Raw genomic sequence first — 26,807 nt, forward strand, 5'->3', positions numbered from 1 at the left:
TGATACGATGACATGATGTGCATAATTTATTACAGAGGAAAGGAAATTTGTTAAGTAGTTGTCATTTTTGTCCATTGCATACTAAAAATTGGGTCAATTATATCACATCTTCGGTAAATTTTATTCTATTTTTTTCTCTTTTTTTTCCAGCTATTGTCATCCTAATATATGCGGTGCTGTATGCTGTTTGTGTTATCAAGGCTTCCATAATCCTCCATGAGGGCTTATTGTCAAACATCTTCCGTGCACCCATGACGTTTTTTGACACGACCCCGCTTGGTCGTATTGTTAATCGTTTCTCAAAAGACATCGAGACTGTGGATAACAATCTGCCACAGACTCTGAGGATGTGGATGAACACATTTTTCACGTCACTCAGCACTCTCATTGTTATCAGCTACAGCACCCCGATATTTCTGGCAGTCATTGTCCCACTAGGGATACTATACTACCTTATACAGGTGAGCATACCTACCAATTTTATAGACATTGTTGGAGGGGGACCCATTTGTGTGAAGGTGGAATGAGATTCTTTGCGTGCAACCTAAGTTCATGGAAATGTATATTGAACAAAAGTTTTAATTAATGTCATTATAGACCTAATGGCCACTTTTTTTTTCAGAAATTTTTAATTGAAATGAAAAAATAGTGATAGGTATAAATTATTAGTTAAACAAATCTAAATGGACTTTTTCTGGCCTTTACATGATAGCAAAAATGTCACAACAAACCAGTTAATTTAAAATGGTTATCTGCTTGATTTTTTTTATACTGTCTCTTTTAATTTCTGCTACTTTCTTTTATAAATATAGTTTATTTCAGTCATTTCATTTTTCAAAAACAGTGCCAAAATGTATTACAAAAATAATTTATTTCATAATTGAGTTTTTTCAGTCCTTTTTAAAAATGTTTTTAATTTCTTAGGGTCATTGATCCAAATTGCTCATTAAAAAATCTTCCAGTAATCATCCTGCTTTCCTAATTTGCCAACGGTCTATGGTTTATTCTGTTGGATAAATTATGAAATAAAATGTGTTCACTGCTTGTTTATGGGTTGCTTGAGGCATTAATAAACTTCAAATGATGTAAAATATTGGTATATTCCATCAAATGAGACAAGTGTTTAAGATTACCCCACCCCACCCCACCCGTTTCTGTAATTCATGTTTTCTCAAACCTGATCATGTTGGGCAGTTTGGTAGTTTATAGTTCTGTTGTGACTCACTTTGACTTGGCAAGTATGGGTAAGTCAAACAAATTTTACCATAGGATAAATAGAAGATTTTATAAAAGTGCTTGTTTTGCATGAGATTTGTGAAATGAATATTTTTTTATTTTGCAATCTTTTTAGAAATCAAAACATTTAAATTAGTCCTTGATTTTTTTGGGTAAGTTTAACATGAAATGAGAACAGTTAATACATATAAGATTTTTTTCTGACCAAATGTGTTGTATATTAATTATGTTCAATAATAAATCTTGGATAAAAATGTGACACCTGGATTGTGAGGTACATGAAGGATCAGTGATCCTCTGTTTTTACCTGTTATTATGATGGCTGTTTGTAATTTTAAGCATATTAGGATCTATTCTAAAAGTAAAATGTGTGTTTGGGAATTCACCTATTCCATTTGAAGAAAAGTGGAGAATTTTAAGAACAGAGGAGCAATTTTATAGAAAATATAAAGTTAAGGCTTGAAAATATGATGCATAATTTTTGTGCATTCAGTTTATTTTTAGGTGTGATTCATGAGAAATTAGTGTGAATCCTGAAATATTGCATCTTAACATAGACCCGGATAACTTGCATTCTGATATAGACAATGATATCTTGCATTCTAACATAGACCCTGATATCTTGCATTCTGACATAGACCCTGATATCTTGCATTCTAACATAGACCCTGATATCTTGCATTCTGACATAGACCCTGATATCTTGCATTCTAACATAGACCCTGATATATTGCATTCTGACATAGACTCTGATATATTGCATTCTGACATAGACCCTGATATCTTGCATTCTGACACAGACCCTGATATCTTGCATTCTGACATAGACCCTGATATCATGCATTCTGACATAGACCCTGATATCTTGCATTCTAACATTGACCCTGATATCTTGCATTCTAACATAGACCCTGATATCTTGCATTCTAACATAGACCCTGATATATTGCATTCTGACATAGACCCTGATATCTTGCATTCTAACATAAACCCTGATGTATAGAATTTGAAAGAAGATAATAGAAAGAATTGCCAATATATGTGATTATGAAATTATTTTGATGATATCATGCAGGAACTATTGATGCTTGCACATTTGAGAAATTAATTTTAAAGTCGAATTCATATAATAAATACATTAAACCATTTTAAGGATTGACCATTTATTTTTTTGGTTTATTGAAGTATGAACTGAAATATGCAGTACAGACTGTGTGATCCATGAAGCAGACCATGCTTATCTAATAAAGACAAAATAATGAAAATTATTCAAAAAAGTAGGTTAAATTGACCATTCTAAGCATATCTAGCCATATTTACAGCTTAGCATTTGGAATCCATAATTTGCACACAGCCAATCAAAAAACAACAGCCATTTCTCTAACAATAAGGCGCAGGCTTAATGTTGGTGATTAGATCATTATGTAAGCAGCCCCCATACAGTCTAAATACCCTATGTGAAATCCATCGTGGAAAAACTTCATACAGTATAAATACCCCTATGTGAAATCCATGGTGGATAAACCCCATACAGTCTAAATACCCAATGTGAAATCCATGGTGGATAAACCCCATACAGTCTAAATACCCAATGTGAAATCCATGGTGGATAAACCCCATACAGTCTAAATACCCAATGTGAAAACCATGGTGGATAAACCCCATACAGTCTAAATACCCAGTGTGAAATCCATGGTGGAAAAACTTCATACAGTCTAAATACCCAGTGTGAAATCCATGGTAGATAAACCCCATACAGTCTAAATACCCAATGTGAAATCGATGATGGGAAAACTTCATACAGTCTAAATACCCAGTGTGAAATCCATGGTGGAAAAACTTCATACAGTCTAAATACCCAGTGTGAAATCCATGGTGGATAAACCCCATACAGTCTAAATACCCAATGTGAAATCCATGATGGAAAAACTTCATACAGTCTAAATATCCAGTGTGAAATCCATGGTGGATAAACCCCATACAGTCTAAATACCCAATGTGAAATCCATGGTGAATAAACTTCATACAGTCTAAATACCCAGTGTGAAATCCATGGTGGATAAACCCCATACAGTCTAAATACCCTATGTGAAATCCGTGATGGAAAAACTTCATACAGTCTAAATACCCAATGTGAAATCCATGATGGATAAACCCCATACAGTCTAAATACCCAATGTGAAATCCATGGCAGAAAAACCCATACAGTCTAAATACCCAATGTGAAATCCATGGTGGAAATATATGCATACGATTAAAATGTTTGTGTATGTATGTGATTTAGATTTTTAACGAAGCTTTAACAATTTTTCAGTTATATCGCTATGATGTCTGCAATATGGCAGTTTATAGTGATGTCTAGCACTGGAGCATCATGCCGCAGACATGTAGCACGATGTTCCACCCAGTCACATTATCCTGACACCAGGCCAACCAGTCCTAACACTAACCTCTTAATGCTGAGCACCAAGTGAGGCAGCTGTTAGTACCATTTTTGTAAGTCTTTGGTATGACTCGGCTGGGGATCGAACCCACCACCTCCTGCATCTGAGGTGGATGCTCTAACCACTAGGCCACCGGACGATTAAAGTGTAACAATAATTTTGATTTGTTCAATTACTTTCTTCCTTATATCCCAACATTTGGAATTAGTGCTGACTTGTCTTGGCTAGTGTGCCACATCTATTAATGAAAAGAGGTTTTCTTCCATAGCTTTTGCAGTAGTGTCCATAGCTTACAGGAAATGACAAATATGTCTGTTTAATAGGATAATTTGAATGAGTAGAGTCATCATTGTTTATGGACCTTGTCATTCTTGTCAATGCTGGAAGTCAAAACAGCCAGAATGAAATCTGTTGAAAAAGATAGCATAACTCTTTTTTAAGATTAATTTGGGGGTGGGGGTGGGTTTAACAAGCTGCTTGTGATTATTATCAATGAAAGAATTGTTTCTTAAACAAAAAAATGAAGAGAGAGAGAGAGATTGTAAGGCTGCACACTAAAAAAGTGAACATGACTTTTTGAACATCTGGTCTAGAACTCATAGTTCAATTCTCCCAGTTTCTTTTATTTCTTTGCTGTATCAGGGTCTATCCATATGAAATACCTTAGAGAAACACCTTACCATCTCTATAAATCCCAAGACAGTCTTTCAGCTCCCTCTTTTTATGACTGTCAGGGATACTTCTACCTTTTCATGAGTGGGTATACTAAGTCCTAAGTATTAAAATCTACATTATTTATTTAAATTTGAATTACAGCTGAAGAGAATGTTAACTTCTTTCAGTTTTCCTTTCAGGCCCCAATTTCATTCAATTCCTAAAAATATTGGCTTTGATCCAAAGCTTGTCTAATCGTGAGATGAAATTAGCTATTCATTTGTGCCAGAGTAATTTTCTTCTCATGGCCTTCTAATATGTAACATTGTTACAATGTACTTGTCAGTATGCAGCAGGGCTCATGGCTGACTGTCTCTTTCCTTCACTTTATGAAGATTATGTACAATTTTGATTGATCCAATCTTCATCTTTATTCTGTCAGAGTCATATAAAGTAAAATTCTGTTGTTGTTTCATTCACAGTATTACTTACTATGCACTCTTAATTTAGATATGATTACATAGCCTCCATTGTTATTGTAAACCAACCTTACGTCGGTGTAGTTTACAAATATTTTATAAATAATACTTTGAATGTCAGAAGAAGTATTACTAGTGGGTGTGGCTAAATTAATTTATCTTTATTTCATACAGGTATAATCAAAATAAATTTGAAATGGCTTGGCCAATCAGATTGCTGGAAATTGTAATGAAGAATGAACAAGTTAATTGTTGTGTCAGAATGGTTTCAGAGTCCTCATTCCAGAGATTTTACATTCCAACTTCAAGGCATTGTATTGGTGATGTAGAGCTTTACCAAACAAGTCCTCATTTATAGATATTTTACATTCCAACTTCAAGGCATTGTATTGGACATGTAGAGTTCTACCAAACAAGTCCTCATTGATGAAGATTTTACATTCCAACTTCAAGGCATTGTACTGGACATGTAGAGTTCTACCAAACAAGTCCTCATTTGTAGAGATTTTGCATCCCATTTTCAAAGTATTGTATTGGACATGTAGAATTCTAACAAACAAGTCCTCATTGATAAAGATTTTACATTCCAACTTCAAGGTATTGTATTGAACATGTAGAGTTTTACCAAACAACTTATCATTTACAGAGATTTTACATCCCAACTTCAAGACAGTTGAAACGAATTGAATCTACTACTCGGTCTCCAGTGTACACCCACTTTGGAGAGATTTTGGTGGGAACCAGCACAGTTCGGGCATATGGACTGACTGATCGATTTATCACTGAAGCCAAAGAAAAAGTGGACCATAATCAAGTCTTCTACTTTGCTGGAATTGCCTCAAATAGGTCAAATATTACATTAGAATTACTTATAAAAAAACAACACCAATTGCAATGACTTTTATTGCACTAGAATTGCTTAATAAGAAAAGCACAAATTGGATTGACTTTTATTGCACTAGAATTACTTATAAAAACAACACACATTGGAATGGCTTTTATTACACTTAAAGTTCTTAAAAAAACAACACAAAATGGAATGACTTTTATTACATTTGCTTCACGAAAAAACTTATTGTCCTGAATACCCAAAAATTAAATATGAACAGTTATCAGAAATAATTAGGTCTCTAATCCCATTTTTCAGCACATGATAGGCTATACATGGCGGCCAGTATTAATGGTGGAGGAAGAACCCGGGAAAACCCCCAAAAAGAACCACCGACCCATGAGAAGCTACTGGCAAGCTTTCTCACATACCTACATTGGCTGAATCTGAAACTTGAACCCACACAGACAGGTGAGATGGCAATGATCCATAACGGAGAGTCCTTTAGACCACTCAGCCACTTGGGGCCTCTCATACTGTGATAAGAAATGTTTACTTTGTATAACATGCATATAGCTTGCTATCTTGAGTTACAACTAATTATTCTGATTTGTTTAAAATTAAATGTTTGAAAGGAAATGTTATGTTATTGTTTCCTCGTACCAACATAATGCAGTTCAGCAAAGTAAAGTTAGAATATTTATTGTCAATTAAAATGACTTTACATGCAAATTTATATGATTACTGTATACAGTAGTCAAACTTGTTTCTTGTGATTCATTTTGTGGTTTGGTGCATGATCGTATATCTGACTCAAATGTTTTGGGAGAGTCTTGAAATATCTTTTGAATTTAAAACAAATGCATGTTTTGTAAACTAAAATGTTCTTTAATTCCATTTAGCAATGGTTAATAGTGAATCTTAATAAAATATATTTCGTTCTGGAAATACTTTGGAAATGACCTTGAAATTTATCTTTAAAAATGCATGGGAACCATTAGACCAATATGACAGCCAAAATTTCATTTCCAGATCACTCTAATTTGTTAACAAGGTCAGGTCCTTTAACAGCCAACCAGTCAGAAATCAGGTTATCCACATTTTCCTTGGGGAAGACCAATGACTTGAACTCAAATCCCATCAAATTCATCAACAAGATTACTTCTACACCTTCCAAGGCCAAAAGGCCCCAAAAATGTTTACTCAAACAAAATGACCTCACCCCAGAGTACAAACCTACAATGGACAAAATTATCTCTTTAATATATTATCTACTAAAGAACCCTTACAATCTACAGTAAGGAATAAAAGTTGAATCACAAAATATGCATAGCAAAATATTAACTCGGATATTCTATGCCATTTATCTCAAGACCATCTCAGCTTTGAGTTGTCTCAAAATCAATGACATAAGCAAAAGGGTCTCAAAATTTATCATTTGAAAATAAACATATTTTTAAAAATTTTTTATGAAACCAAGTTAATTCTTTCATGAAATAATTCAGTGATCAATATTTTTGCACTCATCAAAACCTTCTTAAATGAACATTTTCATTATGATGAGCTTAAAATTCTTAAGTTTTCAAAGAAAGGATACTGGTGGACTTCTTATTTACATTAGGGAAGGATACTGCTGGGCTTCTCATTTACATTAAGAAAGGATACTGGCGGACTTCTCATTTACATTAAGAAAGGATACTGGTGGACTTCTCATTTACATTAGGAAAGGATACTGGTGGACTTCTCTATTACATTAAGAAAGGATACTGGTGGACTTATCATTTACATTAAGAAAGGATACTGGTGAACTTCTCATTTACATTAGGGATGGCATTTCTTTCAGTGTACCAAATGTCTTGATGTACCACAATAATATAATCCAGAATGTCTTTGAATGAATCCTTGATAGTCCCAAAGTACTGCTTTAGTCCAAAAGTTGATGAGCACTTTGTAATTCCAGTGAATAGTTTGAATAAATAATCTCTAATAAATTATAACTGAACACAACTAAAAGTGATTCCACAGAGTGATGTTAAAATATGAATTAATAATTATTTTTACCACAACCTTAGATAAAACCCCAGACACAATAAAATGACCAAGAAGTGGGTAACAAGTTCAATTCCAGAAAATTCTATGTTTGTAAATAAGGCTTGGCCATGAACTCAGATATAAGTAAAGGACTTATTTATAACTTACAAACATGACAAAACTGGGACACACACACACTCACAAACACACACACACACACACACACACACCCCCTCCTCTATCATCAATGGAGATAGATCAAGCACATAGTATGAATTAAATGTACGCAACATAACAGTGTATACTACCATAGTGCACAGTACTGCTTCAGTGTATATATGTATTCAATATATATATGTATTCAGTGTATATATGTATTTGATGTATATATGTATTCAATGTATATATGTATTCAATGTATATATGTATTCAGTGTATATATGTATTCGATGTATATATGTATTCAGTGTATATATGTATTCAATGTATATAAGTATTCAATGTATATATGTATTTGATGTATATATGTATGCTATGTATATATGTATTCAATGTATATATGTATTCGATGTATATAAGTGTTTGATGTATATAAGTATTCAGTGTATATATGTATTCAATGTATGTATGTATTCAATGTATATATGTATTCGATGTATATATGCATTCGATGTATATATGCATTCAAAATGCAGCATCTGTTGTAGTCTCTGATCACCTGTAATGTGATTTAGTGTTTTTGTTAAATGGGCATAAAGCAAATAGTCTGGGTAGGGGTCCTGAGTTATCAGTAACTACTACCATAGTACTGCTTCATTATATAAATGTAGGGGTCCTGAGTTATTAGTAACTACTACCATAGTACTGCTTCATTATATAAATGTAGGGGTCCTGAGTTATCAGTAACTACTACCATAGTACTGCTTCATTATATAAATGTGTCCAAAGTGTGCCTTGATTGTCTTCAATGCTGTATCTGCCATACTCTTTGATCACCTGTAATGCTGTATTTGCCATACTCTTTGATCACCTGTAATGCTGTATTTGCCATACTCTTTGATCACCTGTAATACTGTATTTGCCATACTCTTTGGTCACCTGTAATGCTGTATCTGCCATACTCTTTGATCAGCTGTAATGCTGTATCTGCCATACTCTTTGATCAGCTGTAGTGCTGTATTTGCCATACTCTCTGATCACCTGTAATGCTGTATCTGCCTTTTTGGTCACCTTTAATTCTGTATTTGCCATACTCTTTGATTACCTGTAATGATGTATTTGCCATACTCTTTGACCACCTGTAATGCTCTATTGCCATACTCTTTGATCACCTGTAATGCTGTATTTACCAACTCTTTGATCACATGTAATGCTGTATCTGCCATACTCTTTTATCACCTGTAATTCTGTATTTGTCATACTCTTTGATCACCTTTAATGTTGTATTTGCCATACTCTTTGATCACCTGTAATGATGTATTTGTCATACTCTTTGATCACCTGTATTGCTCTATTGCGCCATACTCTTTGATCACATATAATGTTGTATTCCTGTATTCTTTGATTACATGTAATGCTCTATTGCCAGACTCTTTGATCACATGTAATGCTGTATTTGCCATACTCTTTGATCACCTGTAATGCTTTATTGCCATACTCTTTGATCACCTGTAATGCTGTATTTGCTATACTCTTTGATCACCTGTAATGCTGTATCTGCCATACTCTTTGATCACCTGTAATGCTCTATTGCCATACTCTTTGATCACCTGTAATGCTGTATTTGCTATACTCTTTGATCACCAGTGATGCTGTATTTGCTATACTCTTTGATTACTTGTAATACTCTATTTCCATACTCTTTGATCACCAGTAATGCTGTATTTGCCATACCATTTGATCACCTGTAATGCTGTATTTGCCATACTCTTTGATCACCTGTAATTCTGTATTTGCCATACTCTTTGATCACATGTAATACTGTATTTGCCATACTATTTGATCACCTGTAATACTCTATTTGCCATACTCTTTGATCACCTGTAATGCTGTATTTGCCATACTCTTTGATCACCTATAATACTGTATTTGCCATACTCTTTGATGGCCTGTTAAGCTGTATTTGCCATACTCTTTTATCACCTTTAATGCTGTATTTTGCTGTACTCTTTTATCACCTTCAGTGCTGTATTTGCTGTACTCTTTGACCACCTGTAATACTCTATTGCCATACTCTTTGATCACCTGTAATACTGTATTTGCCATACTCTTTTATCACCTTTAATGCTGTATTTGCTGTGCTCTTTTATCACCTTCAGTGCTGTATTTGCTGTACTCTTTGATCACCTGTAATACTGTATTTGCTGTACTCTTTTATCACCTTCATTGCTGTATTTGCTGTACTCTTTGACAACCTGTAATACTCTATTGCCATACTCTTTGATCACCTGTAATACTGTATTTTCCATACTCTTTGATGGCCTGTTAAGCTGTATTTGCCATACTCTTTTATCACCTTTAATGCTGTATTTTTCTGTACTCTTTTATCACCTTCAGTGCTGTATTTGCTGTACTCTTTGACCACCTGTAATACTGTATTTGCCATACTCTTTGATCACCTGTAATGCTGTATTTGCCATACTCTTTGATGGCCTCTAATGGCTAAGTTATATTATTTTTTTTTCAGATGGCTAGGCTTAAGACTGGAATTCATAGGTAATCTGATTGTGTTTGCAGCAGCCATTTTTGCTGTTGTAAGTTCCTCTTCAACAGGAGGTATGGTGGGACTGTCCATCTCTTATGCGTTGCAGGTAGGTCTGAAATAATTACATTTTGGCTAAGTTAGCTGTTTGCTTGAGACATGTTTTAAACCCTGAAGTGTGTGCTTCATCATGCATTCAAAATCTTTCTGTTTGATCCAACATGAGAATTGTACATGATCCATATTTTTGGGAAACATTGCATTTCTGGAAGAGGAACTCAGCTACATCAAAACTAGCTACCTAATTTGCACACTTGAATGACCTGAGTATTTTCAGTTGTTCATTTGTTATACACTTAATGTCTTTTGGTTTCTCTTTCACTTACAAAAAAAAAAAATTGGTATATATGTACATCTCAATAAAAGTAGCTCAACCATACCCAAACTAGGTCAGTATTACCTGACTTGCATGCCCGAGTTGCTTTTGTATTTTCTACTGTACATTTGTTACACTTTCAGTATCTTAAATTCTTTTTCACCTATGCTCATGAAAATTGTCATGAATGTAAACCAGCCATGACTGGACAAGGTCACTATAATCTATTGGCACGCTCTAGTGACTTCTGTATTTTCAGCTGATCATTACACACTCAATATCTTGGACCTATTTCATGAACATAGGTATGTACATAAATCTTGAGAAAGTAACTCAACCATAACAATGAGACTATATATTCACACTTCAGTGACTTCTCTTGTTTCAGTTATAAGTTTTTTTTACATCTTAAGTATCTGACTATTTCACCAACACTCAGAATAATTGGTATGTGCTTGTGTCTCAAAGAAAGTAATTTAACCATACTCAGAATAATTGGTATGTGCTTGTGTCTCAAAGAAAGTAATTTAACCATACTCAGAATAATTGGTATGTGCTTGTTCCTCAAAGAAAGTAATTTAACTATACTCAGAATAATTGGTATGTGCTTGTGTCTCAAAGAAAGTAATTTAACCTTGCTCAATAATTGGTATGTGCTTGTGTCTCAAAGAAAGTAATTTAACCATACTCAATAATTGGTATGTGCTTGTGTCTCAAAGAAAGTAATTTAACCACACTCACGCAAATTGGTATGTGCTTGTACCTTAAAGAATGTAATTTAACCACACTCAGAAAAATTGGTATGTGCTTGTACCTCAAAGAAAGTAATTTAACCACACTCAGAAATATTGGTATGTGCTTGTATCTCAAAGAAAGTAATTTAACCACAGTCATGCAAATTGGTATGTGCTTGTACCTCAAAGAATGTAATTTAACCACACTCAGAATAATTGGTATGTGCTTGTACCTCAAAGAAAGTAATTTAACCATACTCAGAAAATTGGTACATGCTTGTATCTCAAAGAAAGTAATTTAACCACACTCATGCAAATTGGTTTGTGCTTGTACCTCAAAGAATGTAATTTAAAGACACTCAGAAAAATTGGTATGTGCTTATATCTCTTAGAAAGCAATTTAACCACACTCAGAAATATTGGTATGTGCTTGTATCAAAATTGGTATGTGCTTGTATCTCAAAGAAAGTAATTTAACCACAGTCATGCAAATTGTTATGTGCTTGTACTTCAAAGAATGTAATTTAACTACACTCAGAAAAATTGGTATGTGCTTGTATCTCAAAGAAAGTAATTTAACCATACCAAAAGTAGGTCAGTGTGAGATAATTTTCATATTTGGGTGATATGGATATTCAACAGTTCATTTGTTACTTATTATCTTTGTTCCTAATTTATCTACAGACTTGGAAATGTGTATTTGGATACTGCTTAATGAGAGTAACTGAACTATACAAACACTAGGTCATTGTAACCATGTATTCATGTTTTTTTAAAAATTAGAAGCTATTTGTTACATCATTTTTGTCTTAGACCATAATTCACCTGCAGTTATGAAAATTGCAAAGTTGATATATTATCAAGGAGATTAATTCTACCTTATAAATTCTAGGTCACTGTGACCTATTTTTCAGGCTTGAGTGACTTTGTGTTTTCACTTATGCATTTGTTACACAAGCAATATCTTGGAGACCTATTTCACCTCCACTCATAAAACATGGCATATGGAGGCATCTCAAGGAGGGTAACTCATCCATATCAAAATTAGATCACTGTGCCAAATTTTCTTGCTTGAATGACTTGCATGTTATCTGTCCATTACGCTCAGTATTTTGGACCTTATTTGACATATTCATTTGAAATATGTATCTCAAGAAGAGTCACTAAACCATACCAAACATTGGTCATGCTGACTTAATTTTCTTGCTTGAGTATACTTATTGCTTTCATTAGTGTGTGTATATATATATATATATATATATATATATATATATATATATATATTTTGTGTGGCTACTCCATATATTCCCTTGTAGGTGTGATGAATTATGATAATGAGTAAACACCTTATTTTTTCTTTTTTTAGGTGACAGGTGCTCTAAATTTCATGGTGCGGATGAGCAGTGACTTGGAGTCAAATGTTGTCTCAGTTGAGAGAGTGAAAGAGTACATGGAAATTGCAACTGAGGTAAGTAAGAATATATTAAAATGAACATAAAGCATAAAATTTTGAATGATATGATTATTAAGACTGATTATCATTTTAAAATTATCGACTGTGTCAACTGTATCAATCAAATTACTTATTTTTAAATGTTATAAGGCCTTTTATTGCTCCTGCAGCTGGTGTAGTTAGTTATGGTTCTACCTGGCAGTGCTTAGTAACTTAATGCATAAAGACTGGTCAGTGCATATTAAATTAGAGACCTATTGTACTACCTTGGCATTAGCATCAGCACATGTACATATACTAGTATAGACCTATTATACTACCTTGGCATTAGTGTCAGCACATGTACATATACTAGTATAGACCTATTATACTACCTTGGCATTAGCATCAGCACATGTACATATACTAGTATAGACCTATTGTACTACCTTGGCATTAGTGTCAGCACATGTACATATACTAGTATAGACCTATTATACTACCTTGGCATTAGTGTCAGCACATGTACATATACTAGTATAGACCTATTGTACTACCTTGACATTAGTGTCAGCACATGTACATATACTAGTATAGACCTATTATACTACCTTGGCATTAGTGTCAGCACATGTACATATACTAGTATAGACCTATTATACAACCTTGGCATTAGCATCAACACATGTACATATACTAGTATAGACCTATTGTACTACCTTGGCATTAGCATCAGCACATGTGTACATATACTAGTATAGACCTATTGTACTACCTTGGCATTAGTGTCAGCACATGTGCATATACTAGTATAGACCTATTATACTACTTTGGCATTAGCATCAGCACATGTACATATACTAGTATAGACCTATTATACTACCTTGGCATTAGCATCAGCACATGTACATATACTAGTATAGACCTATTATACTACCTTGGCATTAGCATCAGCACATGTAGATATACTAGTATAGACCTATTGTATTACCCTGGCATTAGCATCAGCACATGTACATATACTAGTATAGACCTATTGTATTACCTTGGCATTAGCATCAGCACATGTACATATACTAGTATAGACCTATTGTATTACCTTGGCATTAGTGTCAGCACATGTACATATACTAGTATAGACCTATTATACTACCTTGGCATTAGTGTCAGCACATGTACATATACTAGTATAGACCTATTGTACTACCTTGGCATTAGTGTCAGCACATGTACATATACTAGTATAGACCTGTTATACTACCTTGGCATTAGCATCAGCACATGTACATATACTAGTATAGACCTATTGTACTACCTTGGCATTAGTGTCAGCACATGTACATATACTAGTATAGACCTATTATACTACCTTGGCATTAGCATCAGCACATGTACATATACTAGTATAGACCTATTGTACTACCTTGGCATTAGTGTCAGCACATGCACATATACTAGTATAGACCTATTGTACTACCTTGGCATTAGTGTCAGCACATGTACATATACTAGTATAGACCTTTATACAACCTTGGCATTAGTGTCAGCACATGTACATATACTAGTATAGACCTATTGTACTACCTTGTCATTAGCATCAGCACATGTACATATACTAGTATAGACCTATTGTATTACCTTGGCATTAGCATCAGCACATGTACATATACTAGTATAGACCTATTGTACTACCTTGGCATTAGTGTCAGCACATGTACATATACTAGTATAGACCTATTATACTACCTTGGCATTAGCATCAGCACATGTACATATACTAGTATAGACCTATTGTACTACCTTGGCATTAGCATCAGCACATGTACATATACTAGTATAGACCTATTGTACTACCTTGGCATTAGTGTCAGCACATGTACATATACTAGTATAGACCTATTATACTACATTGGCATTAGCATCAACGTGTGTACATAAACTAGTATAGACCTTTATACAACCTTGGCATTAGCATCAGCACATGTACATATACTAGTATAGACCTATTGTACTACCTTGGCATTAGTGTCAGCACATGTACATATACTATTATAGACCTATTATACTACCTTGGCATAGCATCAACGTGTGTACATAAACTAGTATAGACCTTTATGCAACCTTGGCATTAGCATCAGCACATGTACGTATACTAGTATAGACCTATTGTATATACCTTGGCATTATTTGCATCAACACATGCACATATACTAGTATAGACCTATAGTACTACCTTGGCATTAGTATCAGCACATGTACATATACTAGTATAGACCTATTGTACTATCTTGGCATTAGTGTCAGCACATGTACATATACTAGTATAGACGTATTATACTACCTTGGCATTAGCATCAGCACATGCACATATACTAGTATAGACCTATTGTATTACCGTGGCATTAGCATCAGCACATGTACATATACTAGTGTAGACCTATTGTATTACCTTGGCATTAGCATCGACATGTGTACATATACTAGTATAGACCTATTGTACTACCTTGGCATTAGTGTCAGCACATGTACATATACTAGTATAGACCTACTGTACTACCATGGCATTAGCATCAGCACATGCACATATACTAGTATAGACCAATTGTACTACCTTGGCATTAGCATCAACATGTGTACATATACTAGTATAGACCTATTGTACTACTTTGGCATTAGTGTCAGCACATGTACATATACTAGTATAGACGTATTATACTACCTTGGCATTAGCATCAGCACATGCACATATACTAGTATAGACCTATTGTATTACCATGGCATTAGCATCAGCACATGTACATATACTAGTGTAGACCTATTGTATTACCTTGGCATTAGCATCAACATGTGTACATATACTAGTATAGACCTATTGTACTACCTTGGCATTAGTGTCAGCACATGTACATATACTAGTATAGACCTACTGTACTACCATGGCATTAGCATCAGCACATGCACATATACTAGTATAGACCTATTGTACTACCTTGGCATTAGCATCAACATGTGTACATATACAAGTATAGACCTATTGTACTACCTTGGCATTAGTGTCAGCACATGTACATATACTAGTATAGACCTATTGTACTACCTTGGCATTAGCATCAACATGTGTACATATACAAGTATAGACCTATTGTACTACCTTGGCATTAGTGTCAGCACATGTACATATACTAGTATAGACCTATTATACTCCCTTGGCATTAGTGTCAGCACATGTGTACATATACTAGTATAGACCTATTATACTACCTTGGCATTGGCATCAGCACATGTAGATATACTAGTATAGACATATTATACTACCTTGGCATTAGCATCAACATGTGTACATATACTAGTATAGACCTAATGTACTACCTTGGCATTAGTGTCAGCATCTGTTCATATACTAGTATAGACCTATCGTACTACCTGTGGTATTAGCAACAGCATCTGTATATATTAAATTAGAGACCTATCATACTACCTTGGCATTAGCATCAGCATAAATACATATATTAGTATCCTCTTGGCATCTGCCTGTCTTAGGGAGATGACAGTGTAGCTTCCGGTTGGGTGTCCTATCTGCATCTTGGCGAGTGGCTGAAGAGTCCACCCCTAGAGTGACAGTCTCTGTTGCACTTGCTGCAGGTGAACATCGATGCTTGTTGAGGCTGTTTTTGTTTTGTCTTCCTCCTGGCTCTCTTAGCAGCAAGTTTTGTGTTTCTCACTTCCTTGGCTTTCTGAACACTCTGTTTGACAGCTAGGTGCCAGGTGGAGCGGTCATCAGCACAGCTCTCCCAGTCATTGACGTTGATGTTGACCATCTTCATGTCCTTCTTGCAGACATTTTTGTAACGCAGACTGGCCATCCAATCAGTCATGCGCCTTTTGCTAGCTCACCATATAGCAGGTCCTTGGGAATGCTGCCTGGGTCCATTCTCTTGACGTGGCCAAGCCAGCAAAGGCGCCTTTCACTAAGAATGGAGAACATGTTGTTTATGTTGGCACGTTCCAGAACCTCTGTGTACTTTGTCCTGCCACTGGATATGCAGAATGCACTGCAGGCATCTCAGGTGGAAGCTGCTGAGTTTCCTCTTGTGGCTCCCATAGGTGGTCCATGCCTCGCTGCTGTAGAGGAGTGTGCTGAGCATGCAGGCCTGGTAGACGTACAGTTTAATCTTCTCAGTGAGGTTGGGCTTGTTCCAGACACTCTGGTTTAGTCTGGCCATAACTGCTGCTGCCTTGGCAATCCTGCCATTCACCTCAGAATCAATGGAAAGCAAGCTGGAGATGGTGGACCCGAGGTATGTGAAGTTCTCAACAACTTCCAGGTTGTACCCATTGATGGCAATGGTGGGAGGGGAGTCTGCATCCTGAACCATGACTTTTGGATTTTCTTCAGACTGATGGTCACTCCAAACTCCTTTCAGGTGTGGGAGAGGCAGCATATCAGCTGCTGCAGTCCATCTTCCGTGTGTGATGTCAAGGCTGCATTGTCGGTGAAGAGCAATTAACAGATGAAAACCTCCATGACTTTAGTCTTAGCACAGAGAAGGGCATTGTTGAACAGCTCGCCATCAGCCCTGGTATGGATGTACACTCCCTCACTGCAGTCCTGGAAGGCGTACTGGAGGAGCATGGAGAAGAAGATGTCAAAGAGTGTCGGCGCAAGGACACGGCCTTGCTTCACTCTGCTGCTGACTGAGAAGGCCACAGATGTTGCACCATTGAAGCACACTTTGCTGTGCATGTTCTCATGGAATGACATGATGACAGCAAGTAGTCGTGGGGAGCAGCCAATCTTCTGCAGGAGCCTGAAGAGTCCGCTCTGACTGACCAGGTCAAATGCCTTAATCAGGTCTATGAATGCGATGTAGAGGGGCATCTGCTACTCACAACACTTCTCCTGCAGCTGGTATAGTGAGAAGATCATGTCTACAGTTGCCCAGCTGGCTGAGAAGCCACACTGGGTCTCTGGGTAGACGTGGGAGGCTAGGGTCTGCAAGCGCACCAGGGTGACATGGATGAAAGCCTTTCTGATGATGCTGAGGAGGGAGATGCCCTTTGAGTTGTTGCAGTTGCTCTGGTCTCCTTTGTTCTTGTACGAAGTGATGATGTTGGCATCCCGCATGACCTGGGGGATGTGTCCCTGTTCCCAACAGAAGCAAAGGAGTACGTGCAGGGACTGGAACAGTGCTGATTTCCTGCTCTTGAGGACTTAAGGTGGGATGCTGTCACTCACAGGAGCCTTCCCACAAGCAAGGCAATCAATGGCTTTTCCGAGTTCTTCCAGGGTGGGCTGTGTGTCTAGTTCCTCCATGACTGGCAGGTCTGGAATGGCATCCAGGGTGGTCATGTTGATGATGTTTTGGGTTGCATACAGCTTGAGATAGTGGTCAACCCATCACTGCAACTGTTTCCCCATGTCTGTGATGACTTAGCCCATCTTGGACTTGAGGGGGGCAGTCTTGGAGTTGGGGGGGGGTCTGTTGCCTTCTTCATACCCTTGTATATGCCTCTTGCATCCCCGGTGTCAGCAGCTGTCTGTATACTCATGCAGAGGTTCAGCCAGTAGGTGTTGGTGCAGTGGAGGGCGGTCTGTTGGGCATTGTTCCTGGCAGTCCTGAGGGTTTGTAGTGTACTAGGTCTAGGTGCAGCCTTGTATGCCAGGAGGGCTTTCCTCTTTGCCTCAGTCACGGGCTCCATCTCCTCCCAGTTGGCCTCATACCAGTCAGCATTTTTGCACTCCTTCTTCCCATAGGCAGTGATAGCTAAATTGTACACAGCATCATGGAGGTGGGACCACTTGGAGTAGATGGTGTTATCAGGTGTCTCTTTGTTGAGAGTTTCCTGCAGTTTACTGATAAACTGTTGTGTCTTCTCAGGGTTGCTTGCACAGAAGGTGTTGATACCTGGGCGACCCTTCTTCTTGGTGTGGTGCAGCTTCTTGGGTATTATTTACACCTTGCTGGCCATGAGGGAGTGGTCTGTGTCACAGTCAGCACTATGGTAGCTGTGGGTGAGGAGGGCACTGGCCAGTTCCGCATGCCTGGTGATGACAAGGTCTAGCCGGTGCCATTGGTGGGAACATGGATGTCTCCATGACACCTGGTGGATCTCCTTGCGTTTGAAGAAGGTGTTGGTCACACATAGGCTGTGGGAGCAGCACATCTTCAGCAGTTGCTGACCATTCTCGTTGATCTTACCTTCCATGAGAGCTGAAACAGGTGGACCAGGCCTCATGGTCAGCTCCCAGTCTAGCATTTAACCCTGATAATAGATAGAGTCTTCATTGTTGGGGATACTGGATATTGCTTGATCTAGAGCCTCGTAGAACTTGTCCTTCTCCTTGTGGGTGGAGCAGAGGGTTGGGACATACATGCTGAAGATGTTGGCTGGGCCTGAGGATGTTGAGAGCTGGACGGCAAGGATCCTCTCAGTGCCTGATGATGGAGGCTCATTGAAGGCGACTAGCATGTTCTTTATAGCAAAGCTGACACTGTGCTGCCTAGGTTCATATGAGGGCTTCCCTTGCCAAAAGAAGGTGTCGTTGGTTTCCCTGATGGTGCTGCTGTTGGCCAGTTGGGTCTCCTGAAGGCAGGCAATGTTGACGTTTAGTTGGGAGAGTTCTCTGTCAATGATAGCAGTCTTCTGTGTGTTGTTGATCTACTGCAGGTCAGCGGTGAATCAAGGACACATGGTCCTGATGTTCCAGCTTGCTAAACCAAGAGCTGGAGTCTTCTTATCTCTTCTTTGAGTCTTGCCTGGTGCGGAGTTTGTAGCCCACTTGTTGAGATGGTTCTCTAAGCTCCACGTCCCAGTGAAGCTGGCAGGCCATGGCAGGGCAACACCTTACTGACTGGATCTGCCCAGCTTGAGGTGGGCGGTAGTTGTCCAATTAGACATGGTGATCTCTCCCACCATTGGAAGCAACTCCTGGCACCAAGCTCTATGCCAATCAAGCTTTGTCTTAGAACTGGTTAACTGCTGCTTCCCATGTTGTGCCGATGCCTTAAGACAATGCTGGAGTGTCCTCTCCAGTGGAGCTACAAAGCCTGGGCAGGGTGGTATGGAGAATCAGCTGTTGCCCATGCAGCAGATCCCTCCTCTCCACACAGCTGGTGGACCCAAGGGAACAACAAATACTAATACAGCTTGGCACCAACTGCATCACAGGAGTTGCCAGAATGTCAGACCACCTTAGGGACTCTGTCTCCAGATTTTCTGTCAGGGTTTACTCCCTTAGTCTTTCCCGTGAGTGGGTATAGCTGCAAGGCAGCAGCGGTTTGGAATCAGAGTTTTCCTTCTTCTAGATGAGCTACCATCCAAGGTTTATGAGTCCCATCTACCTGAAGCGACTGGTTTTAAGGTGCCAGTGGCCCACCTTCACCCCTTCTTATGTTAGTGGAACATGGTCTGATGAACTTAGAAGCTAAGCCACTCGCGAAGGCCAGGAGCTGGATTTTAGCTGACAGAGGCAATTAGACATGCAAGCTGTATGGGGCATTTCAGGAGGAGTGGGGCACTTGTCTCCCACTCCCACCCCGGCAATGTCAACCTTGGACCACATACTAGTATAGACCTATTGTATTACTGGTGGTATTAGCATCAGCATAAGTACATATACAAGTATAGACTTGTTGTACTACCCAGGGCATTAGTGTCAGCATCTGTACATATAAAAGCATATATGTGTGCAGATTCCATGCATCTCAACTATTCTTTCTTCTTTGATCCTAAAGGCAACAGTTTAGGGTAGGTTTCCTTGTAATATTCTCTGAAGAGAGGCTAAGGGGCTAGATTTGTTCTTATATCTAAATTAGTTGTACATTCTTGGTTAAGTTTTGCAGTTAACTCCAGTTGTTGCAACTTGCATGAATACTGTTATGCATGTGTATAAGTACAGGTATATAGCAATATATAAACAAAAGTACATGTAGCATAAAGATGCAAATACTTACCAGTCAAGCTTTAAATTACAATTGCACCATAAGATTTGACCCCAGTGTTGTGCTTAAGTGTTTACCACTAATTAAGTTTATTGCCAAAATTATTTTGCGATTTGCTCTTCTTTTAATAGATTGCTGCTTCCATTGTTTCTTATTAACAGCTGTACATGTTGCACACCAACCGATCTTGCTTTGTATTTACAGGCATGTGTACAATGTATGCATGGTGTAGCCATGCATTGTAGCATGTGTACAATATATGTTCACTGTTGCCATGCATGCATTGTAGCATGTGTATGATGTACATAGTGTGGTCATGCATACATTGTAGCATGTGTACATTGTAGCCATGCATGCATTGTGACCTGTACAGTGTACATACAGTGTGGCCAAGCATGCATTGTAGTATGTGTACATTGAAGCCAGCATGCACTGTAATGTGTACAATGTACATACAGTGTGGCCAAGGATGCATAGTGGCATGTGTACATTGTAGCCATGCATGCATTGTAGCAGAAACCGTATTACACATGCAGTATAATTTAGCATTAGAAGGATATAGTCATACAAATATTATAGGGGGAACATAATTAAAAATATTTGTTTTAAAAACTGTTCATTCTAATTCCATTTAATAGTACAGCATACTTTTATTTTTTTCTAATAATAACAAAAGTTCGTAACTTTTTGTCAACTAAAGAGAGTATTCAGAGGTTTCAAAGTTCGCCAGAAGAATATGTCGGTGCCCAACTAAGTACCAAGAAAAATATTATTAATAAAACTACGGACGCTAATGCTCATGAAAATAAGTGAATTCACATTATTCTGTAACCTTTATCTTTCAGACTGGGTTTTAGATCAGTTAACAAAGAACCAATAATTTTCTTAACAGGATTTGGAGCAAAATATCACTTTACAATTCATTTTTCAGGCTGACTGGGTTGTGGAGAATCATCGTCCCATACAGGGATGGCCAGAGAAGGGTAGAGTGCAGTTTGATGATTATTCATGTAGATACAGGGAGGGGCTGGACCTGGTCCTTAAGGGGATCACTGTTGACATTGAGGGGGGACAAATGGTAAGCTCATTTAATTGACATTGATCTTGTGCTATATTTTGAGGGTAAATGGAAGCTGGCTTGGAGAATTCTGTTGAGATGGAACCAACATATGTTTTTGTGCCATATTGTGGTTCACAAGCTGGAAGATTGCTGATTTCCATGGCAACTGAGCTTGCATTACATCCCTTAAATTACAGGCACCTGGCATCATGTTAACTTCCTAGTGGATGCTAGTGTCCATTTAGAGGTGTGTCAGGTGCATACATGTGAGAAAATAGATGGGTCTGGTCAGGACAGATCAGGAGATTTCCAAATTTGGATCAGTTTTGACCTCAAAGAAGGAAGGTTTTCATTGGCTTTTAGCATGCAAAATTGGACAAAAATGACAACTATTGAACTAATTTTGATTATTTTAATATTTAACATTGCATATGTTGCCAGTCATACTCTCCTTATATGTAAACTGCTCCGGTGGCCTAGTGGTTAGAGTGTCCGCCTTGGATGCGGGAGGTTGTGGGTTCTATCTCCAGCCGATTCACACCAAAGTCTTACAAAAATGGTACTAACAGCTGCCTCGCTTGGTGCTCAGCATTAAAAGGTTAATGTTAAGACTGGTCGGCCTGCTGTCAGGATAATGTGACTGGGTGGGGCATCATGCTACATGTCTATAACATGATGTCCCAGTGCTAGACATCACCATAAACTGCCACACTGCAGACATGGTAGCGATATTGCTGAAAAATTGTTAAAGCCACGTTAAAAATCCAAGTCACACACAAACACTCCTTAGGATCTGCATTAGAATGTGGCAACTCTACTGAGCCCACCAGGATGTTTAAATTGTTTCCTGCCTTTGAGCATATTTAGATTGCTGACTGCCTGCAAGAACTGCTCAAGATTGGTATTGTCTCTGTCAATTGTTTTAATGTCATTAAGATTCTCCACATGAAACAAATGCATACATTATACATTCACACCTTTCATGAGTTTCAACCAAATTTGCAGACGCCATGTCATTATCATCACTGTCACCACTGTAATAATAACAATGAAATCCAGCAATGACTATCACTTGCTAGTATTATAGATAAAGACAAAGACCTCAATCGTGCATTACGGATTACAGTGGTACTTAGTGACACGCACTTTTGGTTTTCAGTCATGTTTACAGTGTACTAAACAAGTTCAGTGGTGTTTATATCAGATTTTGTGATGCAATCATTCATAGAAGTGTCAAATGCATATTTTGCCAAAATATTGTGATCTCTGCTCATGTTCTGCAGGGAGTTTGTATAATAAATTATTCAAGTTATTATTATTATTATTATTATTATTATTATTATTATGTACAACAACTTTAAGCACCAAAGCAGAACATACTCTCAGGTGAGAATTAAGTGACATTGTTTTATTCTGATGGAGTTTTCTGTAACATTAACATCTTTAGTCCATTTGGAATTACTTCTATTCATAAAGCCCAGGGTTAGGTGGTTCTCATCGAATATCCTAGACACTTTCCTTTGTACAAAATTTTCAGTTTCTGTTTTCTAATATTTTTGTATTCTTCAATTTTTTGGTGGGACATGCCTTTTTATACATACTTTTATGTAAAGAAACGTGATAATTGCCATCATGTCCATGAGACAATACCAGACAAACATCATTGTAAGTTTATTAAACATCTTGTCTTAGTGAGAGGACAATAACTTAGTACTGCATATTGCTAACATATTGACTGAATAAATCTGAGAAGAAAAACAGCAAAATTTGTAAATAAATTTCATTATACAAACACAGGTGGGGATAGTTGGAAGGACAGGTGCTGGGAAGTCATCCCTGACTGTGGCATTATTCCGACTAATAGAGGCAGCAGGCGGAAGTATTACTATTGATGGTCAGAAAATATCAGAGATCGGGCTACATGATCTGAGGTCCAGGCTGACCATTTTACCACAGGTTTGAAGAGAGAGAGAGAGTGCAAATGATAAACTGTAGAGAAATTTAGAGAAGTACTGTATGTGTACAGCAGTAAGAATCACAGAATTAGCTTGCCTTAGTGGGAGTTCAGTATCGTGATTAGTTTAGCATCGGTGTGTGTGTATCTGTACACATGTCCATACAGCTTGCCTTAGTGGGAGTTCAGTATCACGATTAGTTTAGCATCGGTGTGCGTGTATCTGTACACATGTCCATACAGCTTGCCTTAGTGGGAGTTCAGTATCACGATTAGTTTAGCATCGGTGTGCGTGTATCTGTATACATGTCCATACAGCTTGCCTTAGTGGGAGTTCAGTATCGTGATTAGTTTAGCATCGGTGTGCGTGTATCTGTACACATGTCCATACAGCTTGCCTTAGTGGGAGTTCAGTATCGTGATTAGTTTAGCATCAGTGTGCGTGTATCTGTACACATGTCCATACAGCTTGCCTTAGTGGGAGTTCAGTATCGTGATTAGTTTAGCATCAGTGTGCGTGTATCTGTACACATGTCCATACAGCTTGCCTTAGTGGGAGTTCAGTATCGTGATTAGTTTAGCATCGGTGTGCGTGTATCTGTACACATGTCCATACCACTTGCCTTAGTGGGCGTTCAGTATAGTGATTAGTTTAGCATCAGTCTGTGTGTATCTGTACACATGTCCAAACAGATTTTCATATTTACGGTCATTATTTTAGGTCTTTACTTTCTAGTTAACCCTTTACCTCATAGAGCATAGTTACAAAGTGCAGCGTGCTATAAATAGAACACCTGTTACCTATTCAACTCCATATGCATAGGCCTGCCTGTTAATTATTAAGCAGTGTAGTGTATGTTACGTTTAACAGCAATTTTAACCATTTTACATTTTTGGTACACATCTATTATGTGTGGAAAAATTCAGGAGTAAAGTCCGACTGTTATAGCTGTGTAATTATTTTTCACGGAAGAGTTTTTTGTGTTTTAAAATCTTGAGACAGCTCGTTCACTGTCAAGTCAGTGAGACTGCATGACCGACCATAGCTGCCATTTCTCATATTCAAAATTTACAAGTTTTTTGTCAGTGTCTACATCACTAATTCATCTGAATTTGATAATTTATAAAAACTAATTGCTGCCTTTATTAATATCAGAGCCTTTACCTAAGTTATTGAAGCTTTCATAGTTGTGATTCTAATCGTGAAAACTTTGTAAGTACTGAATGAAATCCGCAGCCTCCATTTTGGAGAGTGGAGATTACAAACCAGTTACTTTAAATAGCAGATATCAACCAGAACATAAACAGTGACCACGTGATCTGACGCAATTGTCATTCGCAGAAATGAATTTAGTATTTAATAGGGGGTTTCCCCCGAAGGTGGTGCTACGAAAACCGGCTTAAAATGGCTTTACAGCAGATGTCAAAAGGCGATTCCATGTGAATGAAGTAGAGAGGTCAAAAGGCGCTTCCATGTGAATGGAGTAGGTGTCCAAAGGCGCTTGCATGAGGTAAAGGGTTAAATAAAAGTCAGGTTTGACAGAACTTGAGTGTCTTTTAATTTCTTTCTATCCAATATATGCATCACATTATAATGGCATAAATTAATCAAGAAGGTTATGTTTAGTGTTTTTGCTGCCATGTGTAACTCCAGGTTCAGTTGTAAAAGAAAACCCCTTTTCTTTGAAATGATAATGAAGGTTGGTATAAAGATGGTTGGCACTATTTCCAGATGAAATATGTTTTACTGTAACTGTTAACTACCTATACTGTGTAAATGATTCAATGTATTTTTAAAAATCAGGAACCAGTCCTCTTCTCTGGCAGTCTGAGGATGAATCTTGACCCCTTTGACCAATATTCTGATGACCAGATTTGGAAGGCGTTGGAGCAGGCTCATCTCAAAAACTTTGTGACTGACCTTCCTGATGGACTGCAGTATGACTGTGGGGAGGGAGGGCAAAACCTGAGGTGATTTTCATGCTTGTGCATTTGCATGTGTGTGTGGAGTGGGGGGATGGGAGGGAAGGTAAGTCTTTTGATGGATGACAGTACAATTATGAAGTACCAAATGAAGGTTGAGGAATAGGTAATCATCAGTTTTCTTAGTGCTTAAATGATTGTTTACCAAGTGGAGGTGGAGGGCAAGGTAGTCACAGATTCTCTTTATACATGTGTATTTATGGAGTACTGATTGAAGATTGTTGTGGACTACATCAGTTCTCTTTATGCATGTTTATGGAGTACCAAATGAAGGTTCAGGACTATGTGATAATTCTGCCAGTGCATATGTGGCTTTGGAGTACTGAATGAAGGTTCAGAACTAGGTAATCATCACTTATCACAGTGCATTCATATTAATGGAGTACCAAGTGAAGCTTCAGGACTAGGTAATTATTAGTTCTTTCTGTTTACATGTTTTTGGAGTACTAAATGACGCTGCCACAGCAGCCAACTTGAAAATCTTGTTATTGCTAAACCTCCTGAATGGAAAGTCGTCCACATGGATTTTCACCTGACGACTTCTTATAATATCCTGAATGAAATGATACTGATCTAACATCAAGTCTAGCCACAAGATTATTAATTTTTAAATCATTGTTATTGCTACACCTTCTGAATGGAAAATGATACCATCATCTTTTGCTGTTAGGCATCTGATATTGTCTAGATTGTATTCAGATTTAATTGGATACCTAGTATGTCCACAATGGCCATCTTTAAAATCTTATCACTACTTCTCCTAGATAGAAATTCATATTAATTAGGGGCATTTACCTTAAGAATAGCTATATTTTGTTGGTCCTGAATGAATATGGTACTGATCTGGCCTCAAAAATGATTGCCATAATGAACAAATTCGAAAATCTTGTGACACATTTTCCTGAATGGATGATCATATTAAAATGGGTTTTTACCAGAAGTCTTCTAAAG

At 37.5% G+C, this 26,807-nt stretch overlaps 1 protein-coding gene across 2 annotated transcripts in view; it reads left to right on the top strand.

The window, feature by feature from the left end:
* The window catches only part of LOC149796005 (ATP-binding cassette sub-family C member 1-like), a 155,144-nt gene that overhangs the window by 116,038 nt on the left and 12,299 nt on the right, over positions 1–26,807 (top strand). For both annotated transcript variants that reach the window (XM_089965927.1, XM_089965926.1), the window contains 7 exons: positions 151–461; positions 5,460–5,659; positions 10,360–10,483; positions 12,851–12,952; positions 21,791–21,937; positions 23,717–23,875; positions 25,678–25,844. In XM_089965927.1, the coding sequence (XP_089822053.1) occupies positions 151–461; positions 5,460–5,659; positions 10,360–10,483; positions 12,851–12,952; positions 21,791–21,937; positions 23,717–23,875; positions 25,678–25,844 (1,210 nt within the window). The remainder of the gene's footprint in view (positions 1–150; positions 462–5,459; positions 5,660–10,359; positions 10,484–12,850; positions 12,953–21,790; positions 21,938–23,716; positions 23,876–25,677; positions 25,845–26,807) is intronic.

This window comes from Sinohyriopsis cumingii, chromosome 7 (genome assembly GCF_028554795.1).
Source record: "Sinohyriopsis cumingii isolate HCF-2022 chromosome 7, ASM2855479v2, whole genome shotgun sequence".
Classification (NCBI taxonomy): domain Eukaryota; kingdom Metazoa; phylum Mollusca; class Bivalvia; order Unionida; family Unionidae; genus Sinohyriopsis; species Sinohyriopsis cumingii.